At 44.3% G+C, this 19,598-nt stretch overlaps 1 protein-coding gene across 5 annotated transcripts in view; it reads left to right on the top strand.

Moving 5' to 3' along the window:
* BRPF3 (bromodomain and PHD finger containing 3) overlaps positions 1 to 19,598 on the top strand; it is a 68,586-nt gene that overhangs the window by 38,215 nt on the left and 10,773 nt on the right. For 2 of the 5 annotated variants that reach the window (XM_033918214.1, XM_033918215.1), the window contains exons 7-8: positions 1,908 to 2,180; positions 13,484 to 13,978. In XM_033918214.1, coding sequence (XP_033774105.1) covers positions 1,908 to 2,180; positions 13,484 to 13,978 — 768 coding nt within the window. The remainder of the gene's footprint in view (positions 1 to 1,907; positions 2,181 to 13,483; positions 13,979 to 19,598) is intronic. The other 3 variants (XM_033918217.1, XM_033918216.1, XM_033918218.1) reach the window with 3 other exon arrangements.

Genomic DNA, 19,598 nt, shown 5'->3' with positions numbered 1-19,598 from the left:
ACATTCAAAAACCAGCCTTAGTTGGCACTTGGACATCCCAATAGCAGGGACATCCGAGTGCTGATAATCAAAACCAACTTTCTGGATGTGCAACAGCACTCCTAATCTGCTGTGCATCCAGAGATCAAAGGGGCATGTTGGGAGGTGTGTTACGGGCAGGAATTGGGCGGACTTCAACCTGGACATACCCCAGCCATAATCAAAGCTTTCCTAGAGGGAACGTAGTCGCCGGCAGTTAGATCTGTTTGAGTTGCATCTAAGTTCCACAAAGGTGCGCAAACTAACAAGAAGACCACTGGAGGATTTAAGGCATGACCCCCCCCCCTTTACTCCCCCAGTGGTCACTACCCCTTTCCACCACTCAAAGAGTGAAAAACAAAACCAAACCCATAAGCTGAGCGCTGCAGAGGAATCCCCATCAGCTGAGCCAGTTTCAGGGATTCCTGGTAGCTCAGCTGAAAGGGATTCCTCCTACCAGGATCAGCAGAGCTGTGGAGTCCTACACCCCTCCCCCTGGCAACCACAGACCTTCCCCGACATCCCCCACAGCTCCCTCACATCCCTGACATCCCCCTGATATCCCGGATCTCTCCTGACATCTCGCCCCCCCCCCCCCACATCCCTGGACCCCCTCATACCTTCAGATGAGAAAACGGCAAGAGGGAAGCTCACTCCCTCCTGCTTACAGGGCCACGTGCTGCAAAAGACGGGGCTTCTCCCTCCCACTGCATCCCAAGATACATTGGGAGGGAGGAATCCCGTCATTTGCAGCACATGGCCCTGTAAGCAGGAGGGAGTGAGCTTCCCTCCTGCTGTTTTCTCATCCTATGGTACGGGGGTCAGGGGATGTGGAAGGGGGCCCAGGAATGTTGGGGGGAACGGGGATGTCATGGGAGATGTGGGGAATGTCAGGGGAGGTCCAAAACATATGTAGCTCATTTTCAAAAATAAAAGATAGATGTTTGGCAGCTTTGAAAATGGACATTTTTCCTACTGTGTTTGTGGACGTATTGCACAAAACGTCCAGCCTCAGACTTAGACACGCTTTCGATTATGCCCCTCCATGCACACAAATGCAAATATCTCCCCAACCACCACCACCACCAGGGAACACCTATGCCTAATCTAGTATACTTACTTACAGGCTGTGTGCATGTTAGTTTACCTGTATATTTGGTGGGCAGTTTTACAAAACTACATCTCCATGGTAAAGCACTGTTTCAGAAATGGTTTTGAAAAATACTGTCTGGAGAAGCAATTTTAAAAGCAATTTATGCAGAAAAATAATTGCCTGGACTGAGGAGTTTGTATAACAGAATTTGTGTGCCAGAAAATGTGTGTTTGAAGAACAAATCCAAGTTATCCTTAATATCAGGGCAGCCTCAGTGGAGAGGTAATTATTAATCATATTCTTAATGAAGAAGAGGATTTAATATGATGCTGATGATAAGCATCAGATCTAGAATTTTTACTTCTCACTGTAGCCAATCTGATTTAGTCTCTAAACTGTCTCTGAATGGATATTTGTCAAAATAGTGTGTAAAAGTGCAGATTCTCAGTTTTGCATCTTCTCTTTAAATATTTATTGCTTTTTTGAACATGTAGTATTTGTCTGTGTCACAGATAACTAATCAGTAAGCTGTGGATTGTACTTCTGGCCCAAAAAACATCACTAACCTGACTGCTGCAAAGGGAAATTACAGGCTTAAAATTTCTGTCATTGACTGCAGGGATTAGCCAGTCTGCATTTTTCATTTGTAAAGTTCCGTGAGTTCAGTAAATTTCTGTTACATTAAAGATTGACATAAATCCTTATTTTGTCCACAACTCCCTCTCTTAAAATCTTTCAAATGTTTGTGCGTTTGCATGGCACAGGCCTCACAGTGTCATGTTGCTTTTCTGTGCAGTGGATAACATTTTGGTCCCTGAGAACCGTGCCCATCTTTCTCCAGAGATACAATTAAAGGAGCTACTAGAGAAGCTAGACATGGTGAGCACCATGCGGTCGAGTGGTGCCCGGACTCGCCGTATCCGGCTACTGAGGCGCGAGATCAACAGTCTCCGGCAAAAAATGGCACAGCAGCAGAGCAAAGCATTGCCGAATGGAGAAACCCTGCTGCGGCTAGGGGAGGGCTTGGAGAAAATGCAGACGGGTGAACAGGATGAAGATGCTGAGAAAGGTGAGAGGGGGAGTCCAAGTAGGGATCAAAAAGAACTGACCTTTGCCTTAAGAGCTGTTTATTTAACAAAGAGATTTGTAGTAGTTCCTCTTCATCTTAGCCAGACTAGTCTAGATGCAAGGGTTTTGCTATCTTACCAGCAGATGGAGGCAGAGAACACATCCATATAGGCCGGGTGCCTGTACAGTTACCAGCCTCCAGTATTCCTGTCCCTAAGCCCAGTATTTTTGATCAGATTAGGTTGTAGGCCCATGAAGTTATAAGAACACGGTTAGGCTGAAAAGGATTATGTGTAGGGAACCTCTAGGGTAATGGTCATCCTAGGAGCCTCTCCCTCCAGCAGGTAGACTAATTAGGACTACCCCCTAATGTAATTTAGGGGGTTCTCTTTTGTCTGAGGTAACATATAGTTTGTTATCTTTCTTCAGAGACAAGCAGGGGAAATGCAGGCACACTTGCTGGTGAAGTCCTCCGATTGAGCCTGTGTGCTGGTGCTCTCCCCCAGCTACAGTAGTTTTTTTTGGTTTTGTTTTTTTTAAACTACTGAGCATGTGCGGACCACTTACCTCCTTAGCTCCACCCCCTGGCTATTCAGTTTTTTCTGTGACCGGTGCCGACCGGTCACAGCTGTCCCCTTTTTCCTTGCCTCATCAGTTAAAAAAACCCAAAAAGATAAAGGGGTTTTTAAACTTAAATAATTTTTCTCCCTTTTCTTCTAACAAAATAATTTAGCTATTCTATTGAAAAAGTCTGTCATTCGAACTTCATCTAAAAGAGAAAAAAAAAAACCCAGAGGTGCTAACAGGCTAGCATTGCCGGTATTTTTCAATTTTTCCACTCACCGGCAAACTCTGTGTTTTTACACAGCAGTCGCTAGGACCGCGAAGATTTCTTTCACAATGGACCATCACTCCTCTTCCACGCCGGAGCGTGCCAGCGGCAGTGCTAAATCACCGATGCTTCTATCTTCGCTGTGTGCTCCTCCCCCTCATGGCCCAAGTAAGGTACCGCCAGGGGAAGGAAACCTGTCACAGCCACTGCCATCGGAGATAATACAAATGGCAACAGTGGGTGCACAAAAGAAGAAGAAACCAGCTCTGGAGGCAAGCAGCACACCTCCCCACCAGTTCTACTGAAGTCAGCGTGAGGCTTGCAAAACCAGCCCGCGTCTGCTTCTCAGCTAATAGAAAACACTGGGAGGTCTCCTGCGGGCACTGCTACTGCCTCACAGTCCTCTTTGGGGTCTGTTCCATACTCTGCAGGTAAAACTTCAATTTCTCATAAGCAAAAAAAAAAAAAAAAAAGGGAACTAAACGCCCTCATTCCTCAACAGGCATATCAGACAATCCTATTTCTTCAAAGCAGATGTCAAATACCTCCTTTGCTTCCATCAGTCTCCACACAGGTCAAAGTTCTATGACCACTGTAATAAATTTTTTCTCTTTTACAGGGGTTATGAGGGATAGCGCTGCCCTTCTTTAGCACCTCTCCAGACTGGTACAGTTCACTGATGGGTAATAGCTCACCTGACCAGCAGGTGGAGACTGAGACAAAACTTTTTGGCTGTAATACAAGTAGCTGTGTTTTCCTCTAATCTAATTAGTCTGTTCTCAGTCTCAGCAGGTATGTGGTAAGCTGTTGCCAGGCTTCCCTTGGTTAGTGTAGGCCTGTTGGGTGCTGGTTAGTGGCCTTTTTGTCCCTGTTTGGTGCTGGACTGAGCTTGGGGGAACCCTTTTGGGGGTTTGTCCGACCTTGGGGGTGTCACATTCGACGGGTCATGAGTTGAGTCCCTCCCCCCCCCATTACCTCCATCTCCCCAAAATTTTTCTAGAGGTGCCTCAGCTGTAAGTCTTGCCACCGATGCCAGCAAGGCATATGGCTTAGAAAGCTAGTGGAGTCTGTTCTGACAGAAAAAAAAAATCCTGAGGCAGTGCCAGTCTGAAGGGAGCCTTTAATTGAATGTAATTGATTTTTTGTTGTTAACCGGCACTTTTCTTTCAGCTAGGTCGTGCATTGCCCAATGATCACTTTTAAAGGGAAAAAGTGCTCATTGTGCTCCAGACATGAGGTTGCTTTGGCCAGCCTGTGCTTGCACTGTGCAGGCTGCCATGAAAGGGAATCCTCGTCGGCTTCAGGTGCCAGCGTCCAGGGATCCCCTTTGCAAGTACCTTGCGTGCCAGCAGCTGACAGCAGGGAAGCCCAGGCTTCCTCTGCTGGCTACGCAGGGATTTCCTCAGCCGCCAACGGTCAGGGAAATAAGGTTTCCCTGACCGCCAAAGCTGCTAGGAACTCCCTTACAGTAGCTGCTGGCTTGCTTGCTTTACTGGCTGGGGTGGTTCAAGCTTCTCAGCCGCTACAGGCCTCAGGCAATTTTTTTGATGTGCATCTTTCAGGAGCTTATTCTGAAGTTTCCTTGGTGCTGCGCTTCAAGGAAGACGCGAAGGAGCCCCCACGTGTGGTGGACCCCCTGCTTTGAGGGATCTGCTCAGCCTCCCGCTCTTTTCCTATGAATCAGGATATTTGGGATATTGTACTTACGTAGTGGAAGGCACTGGTGTTGCCTTTTCATTTTGCGCGCTCTATGGCTCACCTGTATCCCATCCTGGAGGGAGATAGGGATACCTTGAAGTCGTCAGTGTTGGACGCAGTGGTTTCGGCCATCGCGAAGTGGCATAACGGTGCCAGTTGTGGGTGGCTCGGCTTTGAGGGACTCTGAGGAGCATAGGTTAGAATCTCTTCTTAAGTAAAATTTTGATATCACTGCCCTAGCGGTCCAGGTGACAGTCTGGTGGCTCAGGCTTGTTTTCGGTGGACCGAGTGTGTCCTTGACCGTGAGTGTGATGACTGGTCTTTAGTGGAGCAGGAAGCAGCCAAAATTGAGATGGGTGCTTCTTATCTTTCCAATGCCATCTATGATCTGTTGCGGGCATTTTCCAAGTCCATGGCTCGTCGTATCCTGTGGCTCTGGGGTTGGTCGGAGGATGCTGCATCTAAGGCTAAGCTGATGAAATTTCCCTTTCGGGGGTATTTCTTTTTGGCGAGGAATTGGATAAATTGGTTCAGACTTTAATAGGCTCTAAGGTACCCCATCTTCCTGAGGACCGTGCCCACCTGCCTGCGCTGGATGGCGTTGCTCAGGGATGTTTACGTGATTTCCGCAGTTACTGCCCTGGTTGGGGGCAGCTTCTTTTCCAGCTGCTGGGTCTTCCTGGGGCTGTTTCTTTCTGCGCATGTACTCATTTTGGGGGGCCTGTTGGGAGGGACGTGCTCCCTCTGCCGGTTTCCCCGCTTCCTGCCCTGTCCAATGAGTCCTTGCTGGTGCCTCCCATGGTGTTGGTGGGCGCCTGGTTATGGGACTTTTACCAGGGGTGGGTCGAGATCACGACAGATCAGTGCGTTCTGGAGGTGCTTTGGGACGGTTATGCTCTGGAGTTTTATTTCCGCTCCTTGCCATATCACTTTCTCTCTTCTCCTTGTCAGGCAACATGGAAGAAGCTCGTCAGATGCTTCAAAGATTGCTAGATCTCAAAGTGGTAGTTTCCGTGCCTCTGCAGGAGTGTGGTACTGATCGGTATTCAATTTACTTTTTGGTCCAACTTGGATCTGAAGGGGATCAACAGGGCTCTGGGAGTTCCGTCTTTTCACATGGAGACCCTGAGATCTGTCATCCTAGAGGTTCAGCCAGGGGAATTTCTGACCTCTCTTGATCTGACAGAGGCCTACTTGCATGTTCCTATTCACGTCTCCCATCAGCGGTTCCTTCACTTTGCGATCTTGGGACAGCATTATCAGTATGTGCGTTTCCTTTTGGTCTGGCCACAGCTCCGTGGACGTTTACCAAGATTATGGCGGCCTTGCACAAGGAGGGCATTCTGGTTCACCCCTATCTGGATTACTGGTTGATCTGAGCAAAGTCTTTCAGGAGAATTCCCGAGTTACAGCTCGGGTTGTGAAGTTCCTGCAGTCGCTGAGATGGGTATTCAACCTGTCCAAGAGCCAGTTGGCTCCATATCAGTGCCTGGAATACCTTGGGATTCTTTTCGACACCAGCTTGGGGAAGGTCTTCCTGCCAGAGGCCTGAGTGGTCAAGTTGCAGTCACAGATTTGTCTTCTGATGACTTCTTGGTGTCCACGGGCACAGGTTTTTCTCCAGGTCTTAGGGTCAATGGCGGCTTCCGTGGACATGGTTTGGTGGGCCCAGACTCACATGCACCTGCTTTATTATACTCTGCTGAAGCAGTTTTTGCCCCAGTTGCATGATCTGGACTCTCCTGTTCCTGTTTGGGGGTTGGTTCGTCGCCGTCTCCGTTGGTGGCTCCATTCTTCCAATCTTGTGCAGGGAGTGAGTCTGGTTCAGCCTCAGTGGACTATTCTTCTCACGGACGCAGGTCTTCTTGGCTGGGGAGCTCAGTGTCTTTCTCGCTCGGCTCAGGGAAGCTGGTCTCCAGAGTAGGTATTTTGGTCGATTGTTCTTGAGATCAGAGGCATCCGACTGGTGTTGCTAGCATTCCAGACGTTGTTGACGGGCATGTCTGTTTGGGTTCTCTCAGACAATGCCACAGCCTACGTCAATCATCAGGGGGGGAACCAGAAGTCGTCTGGTGTGCTAGAGCCCAGGGAGTGGTGTCTTGGTCCTGCAGCTTTCGAGTTGATTGTGTGGATGTGGGGTCATCCGGTCTTGGACATGATGGCCATGAGTGTCAACACCAAAGCACCCTGGTTCTTCAGGCGGTGCACGAATGTTCAGGCCAAGGGACTAGATGCCCTGGTACAGCCTTGGCTGGCGGCAGGCATCCTATACAGGTTTCCTCCATGGCCAATGGTGAGCAGAGTTTTTCACATTGCTTGGCACCCTGGCCTCGTGATCCTTGTGGCTCTGGCCCAGGTGCTCGTGGCATGCGGATCCGGTTCATCATCTCGTGGCAGATCCTCTTCCGCTAACCTCTCACCTGACCTTCTGACTCGGCCCCATTCTAATGTTCGATCCGGGTCCCTTTTGTCTCACGGTCGATTGGATAAATGTCACATCAGGAAATGTTAAAGAGGTAAAATTCATAGATGAAATAAATGGCTGCTTCATGGAGCAGCTACAAGAGGTGGAGCTATTTTGAATATAGTCCTTCATGAAATGCAGGACTTGCTGTGATAAGTACACTTCTCCCTCCAAATCCGCGGTTTCAGTATCCGCGGATTTGGTTATTCGTGATTTTTTTACAAAAAAACTATTTTCATGTTTTGGCTATTTTTAAGCCATCCAAGCCTCCCAGGAACCTTATCTGGTGGTCTAGCAGTGAAGCGGGGCAGGAGCGATCTTCCTATGCGCCTGCCCCGTGCAGAGCCGTCATCAGAATGGCTGCCGTGAGTTCCCGTTGTAGTCTTTCCTCTTGTTAGTTAGGGCCTGTTGGATGTGATTAGTGGCCTTTTTTATTGTCCCTTTTTCTGTCCGGACAGCGCTTGAGGGACCCTTTCGGGGGTTTGTCCGACCTCGGAGGTGGCACACCAAAGCAGTTGAGTCCCTCCTCCCATTTCCCTCACCTCCCCAATTTTTTTTATTAAAGATGCCTCAGCTGTGAGAGCCAGTGGGGTCTGCTCCTTTGTCTGGTAAAGCTTTTTTCTTTACAGCAAAAAAAATTGAAATTTGCAGACTCAAGTCCATATATGTCGTTAATGGTATAAAAAGCACATAGGACCAGATTCTATACAGGACACCTAAAAGCCCTAATCAAGGAAATCTTAACTATGGAATCCATGTACAACTTTTTTTTAATTGGCATGGTAATTGACTGCACCAGTTTTCAGCCAATCAAAAAAAAAAAAATCACCAATTAAGAGTTTGGCATGTAACTCTAAGGATGCCTAGAGACACGTAACAATGCCTATCTGAAAAGTAGGCGTGGCTGTGGAATATGACATATTAATGAATGAAAGTAGGCGTGGTTGTGAAATATGACATATTAATGAATGATTTTGAAGCATGCATGATTTTTCCTGTACTGCCTTGGAACTTTCATTGATTCAGGGGGAACATTTTAGTGCATTTTAAAAAAAAGTTTTTATTAAACATTTTATATAGCTTAACAAAATCCACTATACATCACAACATACAAATGGAGATGCTCCGTAGTCCACATTCCCGCTACCTAATTCAGCAAATGCCTTACTAACAAAGAAACACCTCCCAACTGCTGAACCCCTGTAACATAAAAAGCTTCCCAAACCCAATGACACAAGAACACCACTACCCTACCCCACCCCTCCACCAGTACTCCATAGAGAAAGGCACGCAGTATGTTCTTCAACATGCCCCTCCATACTCCTCTACCCCCCTCCCTCCCCCCCAATTAGAAACCTCAATCACAAAAGAAAAAGGATCAAAGGAAAGCAAATATTTTCTTCCAAGTCTACTCCTGATGTTCATAATAACTTTAATGTTCAGCAGCAAGTCGTTCCATTTGCGCCAACTTACACAGTTTAAGACTCCAGGCCTCTCCTGTCGGTGCAGTATTACACTTCCAATTCTGAGTGATGAGACATTTAGCATCTGCTAGGCCCAGGCAAACCAGCTTGGTCCGCCTAGGTGTAGATCTGACATTGTGTAACCCCAGAAGACAACTCTGAGGTAAATATTGAACCGGGTCCTGAATCCAGGAGGTCAAAGTGGTTAATATACACTCTAGATTAACAGGGCTGCCCAAGTCCGGTCCTCGAGATCTACTGGCAGGCCAGGTTTTCAGGATATCCACAATAAACATTCATGAGAGAGATTTGCATACCAAGAAGGCAGTGCAGGCAAATCTCTCATGCATATTCATTGTGGATATCCTGAAAACCTGGCCTGCCAGTAGATCTCGAGGACCGGACTTGGGCAGCCTTGTTCTAGAATACTGAAAGAACATAAAATTGATTATTATTTGTTGTTTTCACCCGGTAGCTAGGACTTCCCAAACAGCAAAGCCAAACAAGAGCAGGGCTGCACAGGTTCTCATCTACCATCTGCTGAAAGACTAAGAATAAATAGTAGTAAGTTTCAAGTTTATTAGGATTTTTATATACCGCCTATCAAGGTTATCTAAGCGGCTTTTACAATCAGGTACTCAAGCATTTTCCCTCTCTGTCCCGGTGGGCTCACAATCTATCTAACGTACCTGGAGCTATGGAGGATTAAGTGACTTGCCCAGGGTCACAAGGAGCAGTGCGGGGTTTGAACCCACAACCCCAGGGTGCTGATTATGTAGAGTTTAGCAGATTATGTAGAGTTGCACGGGACCTTATAGTTCCTCTCATATGAGGAAAGATTAAAACGGTTAGGGCTCTTCAGCTTGGAAAAGAGACGGCCGAGGGGAGATATGATTGAAGTCTACGGGTACAAGTGGATCGATTTTTCACTCCATCAAAAATTACAAAGACTAGGGGACACTCGATGAAGTTACAGGGAAATACTTTTAAAACCAATAGGAGGAAATTTGTTTCACTCAGAGAATAGTTAAGCTCTGAAACGCGTTGCCAGAGCCTGTGGTGAGAGCGGATAGCATAGCTGGTTTTAACAAAGGTTTGGACAATTTTCTGGGGGAAAAGTGCATAGTCTGTTATTGAGAAAGACATGGGGGAAGCCACTGCTTGCCTTGGATCGGTAGCATGGAATATTGCTACTCCTTGTTTTTTGGCCAGGTACTGGAGACTTGGATTGGCCACCGTGAGGACAGGTTACTGGGCTTGATGGACCATTGGTCTGACCCAGTAAGGGCTATGCTTATGTTCTTATGTAAGATAAACCCGGGGAAAGCTACTGCTAATCTCTGGGGATTGGTAGTATGGATTCTTGTATCTCTTTGGACTTTTGCCATTTACTCATGACCTGGCTTGGCCACTGTTAAAAACAGAATACTGAGCTAGATAGACCTTTGGTCAGACCCAATATAGCAATTCTTATGTTTTGTGCTTTATTCGAAAATGGTTTGCAAATACTGAAGATGTAACCTACATAAAAATCTTGTAATTCAAAATCAATTCATTTTTACATATAGTGCATTTGGTATTTATTCTCAGAATCCCTTTACCTGCCCCATTCCTCTCCTGCTGTGCTACTTGTTATCCTGTGTTTCTTGAATTTTGAAACAAATTTGGAATATCTGTACTTAGCAGTAATTGCAGCTTATCTTGATCACATAGAACAATGACCGATCTAGAATCATTAGATTCATGAGAGGGCTGTTGTCCTCCTAGTTTCCTTCCTCCAAGTTTTACTCTGGCATGGCTGAATTGACATTACACTTCTCCCTCCGTATTCGCGGTTTCAGCATTTGCCGTTGCGATTATTCACGGTTTTTAGCTTGCTGGCTCCTCCCCCCAAATTACATCAGCTTGCATAGAGAAATTGCTGATTCCAAGCATTTACAGAGAAAATTGCCGATCCCCAGCACTTTGTTCACTGTGTTTGCCTCCTTTCAGAAACAGGCCAGGTCTCCCACCATGTTATTCACGGTTTCACCATATTCATGATGGGTTTTAATAGAAAACAGCAAATAACATATAAAAAAGTTATTTGCAGTTTTTCAGTATTTGCGATTCTGTTAATCCCCTATCACAGCGAATACGGAGGGAGAAGTGTACATACTTTGGATAGGAAACAAGCCCTGGTTTAATATGTACAAGCAACCCAGAATGTGAGGAAAGACTCCCAACTGTTCGTTTCTTATGACCCTAGTGCACCAGGTTGTGCAGTGATATGCAGTCATGTGAAAAAATTAGGACACCCATGAAATATTCAGTTCTTTCTTAAAAAATGGTCACATATCAATGTCAAATCTTTTTTTCATTTATCTCTGGAAAAGAAAGTGATGTAATTGCAGGTAAACAACAAAAAGTTTCCTTGATTTACTCATGAAACAAAAGATATCCTCAAAAATGTGTATTCTAACTGAGGAATAAATTAGGACACCCCCACATATCCTCCCACTTAAAGTGCCTCAAATCACACACGGGGATATCACATCAGGTGCACATGATTAGAACTCAGCGTTTTGAAGGAGATTTGCCCTATTTTTTTAAGTATTTATATACCACTTACAAACTACATGGTTTACATTCAGGTACTCAAGTACTTTTTCCCTACTTAAACCTCAGACATTTATTTTGGTGTGCTCATGACTGCTGTGATGAGAGTGAACACCATGGTGAGATCAAAAGAGCTGTCTGATGCCTTCAGAAAGAAGATTGTAGTCTAGTATGGGATTTTATTATAAGTCTGGTATGGATTTTAAAAGATCTTGAAAAAATTTGACATTAGCCATTCCACGGTCCGGAAAATAGTGTACAAGTGGAGGACTTTCCAAACAACTGCCAAAATACCCAGGTTTGGCCGTCCAAGCAAGTTGACCCCCAGAGCAGACTGCAAGATGCTAAAAAAAAGTATCCAAAAACCCTAAATTGTCATCACGATACCTACAGCAGGCTCTTGCTACTGTTGATATGAAAGTGCATGCCTCTACAATCAGAAAGAGACTGCACTAATTTAACTTGCATGGGAGGTGTGCAAAGAGGAAACCTTTGCTCTCTAAGAGAAACATCAAGGCCAGACTGAAGTTTGCCAGAGAGAACATAGACAAACACCAGGACTTTTAGAATAGTGTTCTATGGACAGATGAGTCTAAAATTGAATTATCTGGACACCAGAAGAGGACATGTTTGGCGTACACCAAATACAGCATTCCAGGAAAAGAACCTCATACTAACTATGAAGCAGGGAGATGGAAGAGTCATGGTTTGGGGATGCTTTGCTGCAGCAGGACCTGGCCAGCTCACTATCATAGAATCCACCATGAATTCTACCATGTATCAGGGTGCTTGAAGAACATGTGAGACCATCTGTAAGAAAATTAAAGCTGAAGCGGAACTGGACCCTGCAACATGACAATGACCCAAAACATACCAGTAAATCCACCAAGGACTAGCTGAAAACTAAGAAATGGAAAGTCCTGGAGTGGCCAAGTCAAAGCCCTGACCTTAATTAATCCCATTGAGATGTTGTGGGTGATTGGAAACGGGCTGTACATGCAATAAACCCCTCAAACATCTTGCAGCTAAAAGAATTCTGCATTGGGGAGTGGGCCAAATTTTCCTCAGACCGATGTCAGAGACTGGTAGATGGCTACAAGAAACGTCTCACTGCAGTTATTTCAGCCAAAGGGGGTAAAACTAGCTATTAGGATGTAGGGTGTCCTAATTTATTCCTGTTAAGATTATACATTTTTGTGGATCTCTTTTATTTCATGAGTAAATCAAGGAAAATTTTTGCTGGTTACCTGCAATTACATCACTTTCTTTTCCAGAGATAAATAAAAAAGATTTGACATTGATATGTGAATATTTCTTATGAAAGAACTGAATATTTCATGGGGTGTCCTAATTTTTTCACATGACTGTAGACTTTATCCAGGTGAACAGCAGATTGCATAGAATTCTGCTATTTGAAGGTCAGTGAGCAAACGTTAAATCGCATAACAATTCACCGACTGTACTCGTATGCCAAGTCAACCACAGTGGCAAATCTCAGGACCACTTCTGTTACACATATTTGCAAAGCAACAGCATAGGTTTCAATTCATACCTTCACGAGACATTAGAGTTTAGCCTTTGTTTATTGCAAGGGCAGTATGCTTTGATAGTCTGTTCTAAGGAATCTCTTTGCCTTCTTCCAACTGCCCATACCTGCTTGATAGGATCATATTACAACATGACCTTCAGTAGTGTACCATCCATTCAAGCGGATCCATTCCCTTGCCTTGACCACTGAGAAAGCATAATTACTTAACTGTAATGGGGGTTGTCTGTAGACAGTAGGGAAATAGACCCACATACAGTCCCCTAGTTCAGCATCATCAGAGCTGTCATATGGACTTAGGGCTGAGTGGAAAACAATTATTAGTGCGGGAGCTGCTGCACATGCTCAGAAGGGTGAACATTGACAAGAGCAAGGCCTAGATATGAGCAATGCAATGACACCACTTATTCATGTGGTTCCATCCTCCTGCTGTCCACAGAGAACCCCCATTAGAGGTAAGCAATTGCACGTTCTCATTGCAGTGTGGAAAATGATGTGATAAGATTCCTGGAGATCTGTACCAGACATTCAAATGTAGTTTTACAGTTAGTTATTAACATGCACTATCATGTTAGCATACACTAGCACCATTAACACATATTTTCCATAAGTAGGTCCCATTGTATAATATGGTAACCACATTAATTTAGCTGTTTTTTTTCTGGTTTCTTCTTCTAAAACAGTATGTTTTCTTTCTTTTTAGCAGATGATACAAAGCCCCCCATGCCTCCCATGCTGGAACCGACAGGACCCGCTCCCTCCCTTTTTGACCTCGACCCTGACCAGGACCCTCCAACTCTAAAGCCCATCAATGAAAGCAGACTACCAAACCGCTTGCAGAAGCGCCTGAAATCAGATAGTGAACTTTTTGACAAGAAGGCACTGCAGCGAGGTAGCCATGCCTTCCAGCGCTTACTGAGTGATGGTGGTTTCAATGGACTAGCTCTCCAAGCTGCAGGTGCTGGCTGTGGCCCTCCTTTCAGTGGTGTTGGCAGGCGCACTTCTGTCCTTTTTAAAAAAGCCAGGAATGGGGTGAAGTTGCAGAAGAACTTGGAATGCCCATTGGAGAACGGGGAAGATCATGGCCAGCTGTCTCTCTTGAATGCAGAGGGTGAGCAGCAAACACGGAAGTGCCCCCAGAGTGGGAGCTGTAGTGACAGCGATGGAGAAAAATCACCCAGACAGTCGGGAGACTCAGGTGATTTCTGAAAGCTTTGACAGGAAACATTCTCTTGCAGAACAGATGTAATCAGAAAGCTCTCTTGAACAAGCCTGGTGCTGACTGAAAAGAGTTTTTCTTTTTTACATGCCCAAAGTTGTTGGATTTTTTAAGGGGATATGGGATTTGCCTCCTGGTAGCCTAGTAGTATCTTGGTTCTGATAAATTTTGGCCTTTTAGGTACATTCTGCTTATGCAATACCTTTTGGGAAAGTCCATCTCTTTGTCCATCCATAAACATAGAAACTGACGGCAGAAAAGGGCCATAGCCCATCGAGTCTGCCCATACCAACTCCCTAGGCATAGGTTCGCACTTACAAATTTTGAAGAGTTTTATTTTAGTCTAGAATATTTATACTTTAATATTTTTATATATTTTGTTTTATGCAATAGGTATTTTATTGTTGCAGTGTTTTAGCTTTAATTGAATTAAAAACATTTACATTTTTCCTCTACCCAAAAATATCTGGGTAATATTAGGGTTCAAAGTAGATTATAACCATAACATAATCATTACATAGGCAAACACACAAAAACATCAGAGTTAAAGTAAATTGCAACATTAAAATATTCAGTTGTATAAACAAATGAAAAAATGTATAGAAAATATTGAACATAATTACAAATGTCAAAGTCAAAATTCATCTATTCAAAAAGGTAAGAAAGATGAAACCTAAAATCAGTATAAGAAAATATCCTTAACAGGATTTTGCTTTTTTTTTCCTGTTTGGGGGGGGGGGGGGTTGTTGTTGTTTTTTTTTTGCATTTATTTTGTTTGCTTTCCATTTTTCTCATTTGGGAATAAGGAGTTTGGGTTTTTTCTTGTTCTTACTACTTTTCTTTACTTCCCTCACCTAGCTTCATCCTCTTCTCTTGTCTTCCTCACACCTTCCTTTTTCTCTTCCTTTTACCTTCCATTCTTTCCCTCACTGATGGCTGTACTAAAGCTGCCTACCTTTTCTGTGGGCAGGGAGGGGGTGGTAATCACATATATAGGTGATGTCACCTGCATTGCCCTAACCCAAACACTCTGCTCTCCTACTTTGTTCAGAAAAGCATTTTGAGTCCCTCTTGAGCATGCGTGATAGTTCCATGCTCATGACCTGTCATTTCCTACCACAGTCTAAACCATCTGCAGAACTCGACAGATGTGCTCAATTTAGCTTCCACAGAAAAATAATAAAATTTTCTTAAGTGCACTCACCAGACCAATCCAAAACCTGTGAGTTGTGCCAGTCGCCAAACAGATGGAGACAGAGAAATAAAGAAGTCCTGTATTCCCATTAAGGGCATCATGCAGCCTTAGATGTTCAGTATTTGTTTCCAGCAGGTGGTGTCAGATGAACTGTACAGCTCCTGACCCAGTTGGAGAATTGGGCGTCAGTTGAGCAGAAGGGTACATTATTTGAGGTTTTAAAGCCCAAAACATAATACATGCACACAAAAAGATGATATAAAGCAAATTTAATTTGATCTGGAGAAGAGATGATATTATGGGGGAGTCTTGAGATCTCTCCCTACTTCCTCTCCTTTCTTCACTGCAGTTTCCTCTGATTTCTTCCTTTCTCTGAAAGGGATTTAAATAATCGGACTACAGTTAGTAGAAACGGGTGGGAGTATGCATCCATACCACAAGGAAGGATGATTTCCTTTCTTCGGCTAGTCCCCATGGAGTTCGAGTTAGAGGCAAGAGTGTTCAGGCTTACAGCCGCGCTTCTTCCAGAGTGTTAGACCGATCTTTACCTCCAGGGAGGGAATAACTCAGAGGAATCTGTTCCCTTCCCCTCCACTGCTGGTTTCTTTTCCATCAGCTAGAGTTTCTAACATTTAAATCTAAAACCAAGACAGAAGCCTTGAACAAATCCTGTATTTTTTGGTGTGCAGTTGCAAATGAGGTCTTACTAGCACCGCAAGTAGCAGGGAGCATCTTGTCATACGGTTGCCTCAGGAGAGCTCAGGTTGCAGCCACCTTGCTTTGCCGGCAGGAACAGCATCTTAAACAGCATGTAGACCACAGCTGCAGGGTTATGTAGTAGTGCTGCCCATGGACCTTAGAGATCATTGGGGCACATTAAGGAGGGAGCCCCCAGTGTAGGTCTTTTGGTCTGGCAGTCTCTATTTGAATGTCGACTACAAAATAAGTCATAACCCAACTTCCCAGCTGCCATTTGGACAAAAACATGATCATGTAAAGTTAAAATAAATTTCATGAATGATGAAGCTCCAGGAGATACTTTACAGCTATTACTACCATTTCCATTTCACAGTCACACCAGCTGTCCTTATGGAATGGTAATAAAACAGGCAAACAAAGAACTTGAGTTTGTGAGGTTACAAGGATGCCCTAGGGCTTGACTGCTCTCAGGAATGGAAAGGTGGCCACCTCTTTGCTTACAGCCATGATACCCCCATCCTATGCTATAGAACCTCCTAGATCCAGCTACTCCCAAAATTGTCTGGTGAACCAAAATATACCCCTATTACATCAAAATTGAAACCTTGATCAATAATAACAGATGTTCAGCTAGGACAAAATTTTTAACAGTCTTGCAACTCAGGAGGCATTTCTATTTGTTTCTTTTGAGACACCACATTTCTTTTTGGTTGAATGACTAGTATATTATCCTAGGACAAGCAGACAGCATATTCTCACATATTGGTGATGTCATCCACGGAGCCTGGTACGGACAGTACGAAAAGTGAACTGTCACTTTAAGTTTTAAGAAACTTTGCAACTGCCTGCACTGCGCATGTGTGACTGCCTTCCCACGCACCGAGGTTTGCAGCACCTCAGTTCTTTGTTTTCTGCGGAGCAGAGAAGTATTGTTTGGTTGGATTTCATTCAGTCTAAGTTTTCCCGCTTTCACAAATTGTTATTTATATTTTTCTTGACAATTAAGTTCAATTTCAATGAAGTAATTTTTCCATCTATGTCAAGATTTTTGACAGGTTTTAAAAAGTGTGACAAGTGTTAGCAGTCTATTTCAGCTGCAGACCCCCATAGTCTACAGTGTTTAGGCCCTGAACACAAAATAGAGACTTATTCTCACTGTTCAACTTTAAAATTTCGCTCTCTTAAAGCCCGTCACGCTCAACAAGATTAGTTATTCGGTGCTGCTGTGGATGCCGCCAAATCTTCACAGGCATCGGCATCAAAGACTTCAACATCGGCTTTGATATCGGCATTGGAGAAGCCAGCTAAGAAGCCACCTGCTTCCAAACAAGCGTTGCAGGTCTCTACAGCATCAAGTCCCTTGATGCAGACAAAACAATGATGCCAAAGCTCTCCAGCTTTGCAGGTTCTCTCTCCTACAAGGTATGCATCCTCACCGAGGTCACCCACTCCGAGACAACCTGCTATATTGATGGTACTGACTGTTGAGCCATCAGTACTGGTGCTGCCTTTTAGGGAGAAACTCAATGAGTTTTTCCTGAGGGTGCTTGGTAATATATTTAAATTGTATTGCATGCTGGTGCTAGCATCGACTCCCTCGGTACTGGCCCAGCTTGAGCACAGCGTTACAAGGCCTCAAGGTACCACTGTCAGCTATTCATTGGAGCATCAAACTCCTCAAGGATCTCCTGTGAGACACTGTCGTTCCCTTTCTAGACAATATTCAAGACATCGATCTTCCCACCAATGTTCTCACCGATGCTTCTTGTCAAAGCATCGGTCTTCTACTTCAAAGCATCAACACTTCTTCAGGGTGATCAACCTCAAGATATCGCTCCTCATCACGTCGATCTCATGTTTTGAAGCGTAAGAGGGACACTCACCGGTCTTCTTTCTTATCTTCATCAGGTCGGTACCAAAGATGTTGAAAATTTTCTCACAGACATTGTTCTCCTCGACACACACTGTCTTCAAGCTTTCTGTATGATTCATATTTACGTTCTGATTCAGACTGTTCTCTGACATTATCTGCACCTGAGTCTTATGGCATTCCTTCGGCACAGTCGCACAGAAAAGACCTCCTAGGGGAAAATCTCCTTCAGAGAGGCTTTCTTTTACCAGATACATTAGGCAGCAAGCTAGGCAAAGCCCTACCTGTCAAACTGGAAGCTGACAATGGTCACAGTGCGGAGTACTTGGAGGCCTTGGACTATGATGAATTGCGCGCCTACGTCGGGCGGGAAGGCACTCGCGTATGCGTGGTGTGGGCTATCATGAACTTTCTAAGATCTTAAAGTGGTGATGCACTTTTAAAGTGTCCGTACCAGGGCTCCATCAGTGACTTCACCCATATGTGAGAATATCTGCCTGCTATCCCTGGATAACACCTGTTACAATAAGTAACTGTGATGAAGGGATGCAGAGTTTGGTTCTGCAGTACTGGCAGCAGGCTCACTTGTCCCTCCCTAGGTACTAGGCACTGTTTTGGTATGTCCCATTGATCAAGACTGATACTCTTGTTGCACTAGAATGGAAGATTAAGCTCTTACCTTTGCTAATCTTCTTGCTTGTAAACAGGAATATCAGTCTTGACACCCAACCTGTCAGTTCATTAGCCTTCTTTCTGTCTCAGACAGATCTGGAGGGTCACATGTCTTGTTTACTTCCATTGTCCCTTCCGGTCAGGGAGAAGAACTTATTACAATAGTGTAAAATGTAAAAAATTGAATAACTTTCAAATTACTGATGCAGGTTTCACACAAGTTTCATTTCACCTTGTTATTTATTGCAAAATGTTTTAATTAATGCTGTTTTTGTTGAGCAGAACAGACTTGTGGTATCTTGGGGAGAATCCCTGTGTCCCTTCTCTCTCTTTTTGTACCCACTCTAGGGCTGACTCACTACTTTGATACAGGCTAAGGAAATCTAGCCCAGCCCAGAATAAGAGGAGGAGGAGCTGAAGAATATGTAAATTAGGCTCTCTACAGATTTAGCGGTAAACGAGGGTAAATACTGTTGGCCAAGACTGATATTCCTGTTTACAAAAAAGATTAGCAAAGGTAAGAACCTAATCTTCATTGACTAAGGGCAGAAGCTACAATAATAGACATTTGCAAAGTGCAAACATTGACTCCATTCATACCTTCACCAAGCATGTTTGGCTCTGTTTTCCCTAAAAACAGTGTGTGAGGTCAAACTAGATTTTAAATATATTTGTTTGCCTAATTCCATCCTCCTTTGTTTTGTTTGCCAGGCCATGATATAATTTGACCTTTGGCTCTGGAAAAACCCACACCTATGACTCTGTTCTTGGCTTATCCACAGATAAATCATAATTGCTTATTTATAAAGGGGGTTTTCTGTGGCTAGAAAGGGAATGGAGTTATAGAATCCCCTTGATTCTTTCATGTTTAATCTCTGTTATAGGTTGAGGTGGAAAATGACAGGTCACAAGCACGGGAAATACCATATATGCTCTGAGGAGCTCTAAAAGCCTTTTTTAGTATAGTAGGATAGAGGAGAGTCAGGGTCTGGGAAACCCACGCATGTGACTCCTTTTGCTGTCCAAATAGAACTTCCATTACAGGTAAGCAATTCTCTCTCTTCCTCTGCTACCTCTATTAGTGCTATATTCAGACCCCACTGGTTCATGCCACATATATTATTCTAAGTGCAGCTCAGCAGGCACTAAGCATGAAAATTTGG

This window comes from Geotrypetes seraphini, chromosome 13 (genome assembly GCF_902459505.1).
Source record: "Geotrypetes seraphini chromosome 13, aGeoSer1.1, whole genome shotgun sequence".
Lineage (NCBI taxonomy): Eukaryota > Metazoa > Chordata > Amphibia > Gymnophiona > Dermophiidae > Geotrypetes > Geotrypetes seraphini.
Note: the sequence above shows the minus strand (reverse complement) of the source record. Positions and strands in the feature narration are given on the sequence as shown.